The 5,759-nt window shown below is 52.0% G+C and overlaps 1 protein-coding gene across 1 annotated transcript; it reads left to right on the top strand.

Annotated features, from left to right (window-relative positions):
* The first annotated feature begins 53 nt into the window (after window positions 1-53).
* Window positions 54-761, top strand: LOC104123502 (forkhead box protein E4). The gene has a single exon (XM_035891348.1). It carries the CDS (start codon window positions 69-71, stop codon window positions 759-761), a length of 693 nt encoding a protein of 230 aa, XP_035747241.1. The 5' UTR covers window positions 54-68.
* Window positions 762-5,759: the final 4,998 nt, after the last annotated feature.

Here is a 5,759-nt window from a genome sequence, read left to right as displayed (position 1 = left end):
GAGGCCGCCGGAGGAAGCGGCCGGTGCAGCGGGGCAAACCCCCCTACTCCTACATCGCCCTCATCGCCATGGCCATCGCCAACGCCGCCGAGAGGAAGCTCACCTTGGGGGGCATCTACAAGTTCATCACCGAGCGCTTCCCCTTCTACCGGGAGAACCCCAAGAAGTGGCAGAACAGCATCCGCCACAACCTCACCCTCAACGACTGCTTCGTCAAGATCCCCCGGGAGCCCGGCCATCCCGGCAAGGGCAACTACTGGACACTGGACCCGGCTGCCGAGGACATGTTTGACAATGGGAGCTTCCTGCGCCGGAGGAAGCGCTTCAAGCGGACCGACATCACCACCTACCCTGGCTACATGCAAAACTCCAGCGCCTTCACACCCCCGCCCGCTGGCCGCCCTGCAGCACCAACAGCACCCTACCCCAACGCCCTCTGCTCGCCCAGCTATGGCCCCCAGCTCTCCAGCACCGTCTTCCACCCCTATGCAGCTGGGGCAGCACCGCTGACACAGCATCCCAGGATGTTCAGCATCTCCCCCCCTCTCCTGCCTGTGGCGCAGGGAAGCTACTCACCTAGCAGCCCACAGCTCTACGGGGCTCCCAACAGACTGGCCCTGCCGGCCATGCGGCCCCCCGCCTGTGCCGAGCACAGCGAGCAGCTCCTGGGGCTCTCAGCATCACCCCTCAGCCAGTTCGGCTCCAGCAACACCTACATGAGGCAGCCCAATTACCCCGCCGGCCTGGAGCGGTACATGTGATTGGGTCAGGCGGAACCTGGCTGGACATCCCCAGGCTCCCATGAGCATCTCGGGACATGTGGACTTCTCCCTGCTGTGGGGATCAGCTGGGGGGGGGTCAGGGGTCCCCAGCCTCTGCTGTGTGTGGACACGCACCTGTGGGGGGACCTAACTCCTCTCTCTCTCAGCTTATTTTTAACTGGAGGCAAGGTGGTCTATTTTTCTGCCCCATCCCCTCCTGGAAAAGCTGCTCTCCAGCTGCATCTGCCAGGCGGGACTCCCCATGCCCGGGGAGTGTCCCTTCTGCACAGCCCAACCCCGGGGATGCTGTCTGCGGCAGGGCACCCTGAGCACCCTGGGGCATCCCCTGGGGCCAGGAGGAACACACCCGGGAGGTGGGATAGTGCAGGAGCCCAGAGAGCAGGAACTGTCCTGCAAATGGGCTTTTCTCCTCTGTTCCCTGGGTGCCTTGTCTGTAACTGGAATAAGAGTTACCAAAAAACCCCCAAACATTAAACCAATTCACTGGATTTTAAATGAATATTTAAGATGTTTATAATTTCCTTCCTCTGCAGGAAAAAAAACCCTACCCTGACTACTTCTTTTTACTATTTTTAAAAATAACTTCTATTGTTAGAAAGGACTTTTTTAAAATAAAGCTTTTTCTTCCAACATGTCCAGTGCTGCTGTTCCTCTGGCTCTGGCCAGACCTTGGCGAGAGGAAATTATCAGTCTTGTAGCTGGTGGGAGACAGATTTGTGCTGCTGTTGTGACACTGCCGCGTCTTACATTTTTAGTGACACTTTGTAAAGCTGTCTATTATGATTTTTAAAAAAGCGAATGGTATCCAACACTGCCGAGCTGTGCCAAGGCTGCAGTAAGTTCTCCGTCACTTTCAAGGTTTGCCCGTGCAGCTTTTACTGGACTCTATGGTTTCCGTTTGCGTAGCAGGGAACGCATCTTCCCGCCGAGGAATCCCTTGCAGGTTAAATTCTGATTTAGTGCATCGAATTAGAAGATCATAGCTTTCCTTCCTAGCAACAAAACCCATTAAAGTTCCACTGTTCACTGCCTGGGTTGCTGCTCTTTATTTACAGGACTGCCAGTCAGAATGTCTTGCCAGGTTTGAAGCAGAATTCCCCATCCCCGGATTTAGCTTTTTTTAAATTTAAGTATCTTCCAGGTAGAAGTGACAAGCTAGGATTTCTCTCCTGTTTTTCAAGGATGTCCTCTGAAGCAGAGGAGTTTCTCATACTCCCTATCGCATCTTCCTCCTGCTTAAGGAGCAGTTGGGTATCAGTTGAGCTTTGGTGCAAGACTGAGCATCTCATTTCCCAGCTACTGGTCATGACCAAAAGCTGGGTGCAGGGGCAGGTACCCAAGGAGTCAGCTTTTGCTCACAGCTTGGGAGCTTGTGGCTTTTCATTCCTTTATCCCCTATGCTGTGTAGAAACTGGGAGTGGGGTTAGTATAAGAGGGGAGGGAAGAAAATGTTTTTTTTTTCTCTTGGCCTCCTTAAAATTGGGGCTTCATCTGTCTCCAAAAACTGGCCTACCTCTGGTCTGCTGAGCTGCTGGGCTCTGGGTCTCCTCTCTGGTCCCTCCAGCTTCACCTTTTCAGCTTTTGCACTGGTCCCAGCAATGGCTCCTGTGCGTTTTCCCTAGTGATAGCCCTGCTTGGAAAGGGCATTGTGAAAAAACCTACCCCTTAAAATACTTTGTCTCTCTACAGAAGATATCTATAGACAAAGACTTCTATCTAATGGAAGTTTGCAAAGTGCCATTCCTGTCCATAACATACTGTCTGTGTAGAGACTGGGAGGATGCTGAAATAATTGCTTGCAAGGTCAGTAGTAGAAAGGATACTTGTCGTAGCTTGCATTTGTTCCCAGGGCTTGATCCTGCAATGTTTTGCAAACAAAAGCACTTTTGAAGTCTTGCCTAAGTATCCAGGGGGTCAGAGCCAGACATATGCCCAAAGTGCTGGGTCTGCTGGCTTCCTTTCAGCATCGCCAGGCGCTGGGCTGGGACTCTGCTAGGTTTACACTGTGAGCAGGAGGGTTGCTGAGGTAGGGGAGAACCAAGTACCAGCATGAAAGGAAAGCAATGTTGGGTGGAGGGGGTGGGAAGGAGATGCTGTGGTTCTGCCTGGGAGGGATACATCGGGAGGCGGTGGCTGAGCTGGGACATCTCAAACCAGGCTGAGCCTGCTCCTCCCCAGTCACCCTGGAGCCCTGCAGGAGCGGAGAGACGGTGTCGCAAAGGGTTTTCCAGGTTCCTGGCATCTCTGGGTGTTACTCAAGTGCTGGTGGAGCATGGGGAGCTCAGGATGTCTGAAGGGCTGGGCTGTGGCTTGCTCCTGTCCCCCAGCCATCTGCACCCTCCTCCCACAGGGGTCTCTGGAGAGCAGTACCCAGCTCCAGATGTCAGGGGGATCTGCAGGAGACCCCTCCTACCTCTGTGCCTGTGCAAGAGGCATCTGTTCTGCCAAGGGGGCTCTGGCATGAAGCAAGAGTCACCGCAGTGGACTGGATCCCAAAAAAACTGACTCAGAGAGAGCAGACAACCCTATTCTGGTGTGTTGGGACAAACCTTGGTGTTCAGTGTTGAATTGCACATCTTCCCAGGGCCCCGTATCTTCCCGTCTGCCAGACAGCCCCAGCCTGGAACCCCCCACAAGCAGCAATAAGCCACCCTCACTGTGGGCCTTATGCTGCCAAACAAGATGGAAAGCATGGGGAACAGAGCCCTTTTCTTCTTTTTCCTGTAGATATTAATCCTCACATGCACAAACCTCTGGCAACTTGTATTGTGATTGTCATTAAACGAATGCCTTCAGAGTGTCGTCTTGGTTAACTTAATGTATCCCAACCAGGCTTTTAAGCTTTCATTTCAAAGCTTTGTTTACAGTTAGGGTGAATCTAGCAAATTAGTAGGATTAAAGTGTCATGTAAAGCATGAGCCTTGCTGGGACAGAGCGGTTTCAAGCTTTGTAAAGTTTATACCTGAGCCCTTCATTTGTTTTAGTGTCTTTTCGATGTCCCTGTTTAGTGAATAAGAGGGATTTGAATGAAACAGGAGTAATTATCGCCCAGATTTCAGTTGTGAAACCAAGTCTCCTTTGAAATCCTCCCCTCTTTATTTAGGGAGTTTAGGGAATATAAGTAATGACAGTCATAACTATCTTGATCTTGCTCACACAAAAGCCAGAGGCAAAACTTTTTTTGCTCGCTGAGACTGTGGAATGAACGTCATGCTTCAAGGTGATGGCAAGAGGTCCTCTGCACATCCTGCTGTGGGGAGAGCCCTGTCTGGAGCCCATGAGATACTGAGGGGGTGTTGGAGTTGATCTCAAGCACCAAAGAGATTTGAGTGGTGATCTGGACTATCAGCAAGACAGTCTGATTTATCAGGGAATGGCCCTTTGCAAATCAGGATGAATTAATATCTCTCAGGCTGCACGTTCAGGAACAAGTAACCAAAATGAGCTGCCACTTTGAAAAAGATGCTTGTTTTCCTCTGGGAAATACCGGCTGCCCAGGGAGGACCAACCAAGCTGCCATGTCTGTCCGCATGCCACAGCATTCTGTGTCATTTCATGCTTGTGCCACCTTTCTACAGCTTCCCCACAGGCTAAAACAAGCAATAAGAAATGCTCTTTCTGGTTGATATTCCTGAGCTATAAATAGCGTTTTCCATCCAGCTGCAAACAAACACAGCATTAGCTGAAATTTTAGTCAAAGCACATTTCCAGAAGAACTTATCAATCCCTCTGGTAGTGTTAGTTTTTTCTGGATGCTGCCAGCTGCCCACTGGTAGTCCCAGTGTTGGAAATTTTCTACCATAACTAGCTATTTTTCTATGAAATGATTTGCCCTTTGCGAATATACAGCTTGAAGACAGTCAGTGGTGTCTCTCTGAGGTCAAGATTGAGTCAGTGAAGTCAGACGGTGATGGGGAGATGGGCAGTGGGTGCAGTGGGACCGGCTGAGATTGGCTTTGTCAGCTGACAATGAGTTTTTAACACATTAGCACCTGGGAGTCAGCACTGCCCGAGCACTGAGCTGCATCTCGGGGTACTGGGGGTCTGTCACCACCTCTGCTAGGTTATATTTTATATACTTTGGGCAGGAGTGTTGATCTGCTCGAGGGTAGGAAGGTTCTGCAGAGGGACCTGGACGGGCTGGATCCATGAGCCAAGGCCAACAGTATGAGGTTCAACAAGGCCAAGTGCCGGGTCCTGCACTTGGGTCACAACAACCCCATGCAACGTTACAGGCCTGGGGAAGAGTGGCTGGAAAGCTGCTTGGCAGAGAGGGACCTGGGGGTACTGGTTGACAGCCAGCTGAATATGAGCCAGCAGTGTGCCCAGGTGGCCAAGAAGGCCAATGGCATCCTGGCTTATATCAGGAATAGTGTGACCAGCAGGAGCAGGGAAGTCATCATGCCTGTGTACTGGGCACTGGTGAGGCTGCACCTTGAATGCTGTGTTCAGTTTTGGGCCCCTCACTCCAAGAAGGACACTGAGGGGCTGGAGTATGTCCAGAGAAGGGCAGTGAAGCTGGTGAGGGGTCTGGAGCCCAAGGCTGATGGGGAGCGGCTGAGGGACCTGGGGGCATTCAGCCTGGAGAAGAGGAGGCTGAGGGGAGACCTTATCGCCCTCTACAACTGCCTGACAGGAGGGGGGAGCCAGGTGGGGGTCGGTCCCTTCTCCCAGGTAATGGGCGATAGGACGAGGGGAAATGGCCTCAAGTTGCACCAGGGGAGGTTTAGATTGGTCATCAGGAAAAATTTCTTCCCCGAAAGGGTTGTCAAGCATTGGAACGGGCTGCCCAGGGAAGAGGTTGTGTCCCCATCCCTGGGTGTATTTAAAAGTCAGGCAGACGAGGTGCTTAGGGCCATGGTTTAGTGGTGGGATGGCAGGGTGAGGTTAACGGTTGGACTTAATGATCTTAAAGGTCTTTTTCCAACCTAAACGATTCTGATTTGGGTCCTTCCCATCCGGGCAGGAGCGGGTGCT

The sequence above is a fragment of the Egretta garzetta genome, unplaced genomic scaffold (assembly GCF_000687185.1).
Source record: "Egretta garzetta isolate BGI_Z169 unplaced genomic scaffold, ASM68718v1 scaffold533, whole genome shotgun sequence".
NCBI classification, from domain to species: domain Eukaryota; kingdom Metazoa; phylum Chordata; class Aves; order Pelecaniformes; family Ardeidae; genus Egretta; species Egretta garzetta.
Note: the sequence above shows the minus strand (reverse complement) of the source record. Positions and strands in the feature narration are given on the sequence as shown.

Coding starts and splice junctions, on each gene's coding strand:
- LOC104123502 (XM_035891348.1), top strand. CDS start 69: ATGGCCATCGCCAACGCCGCCGAGAGGAAGCTCACCTTGGGGGGCATC.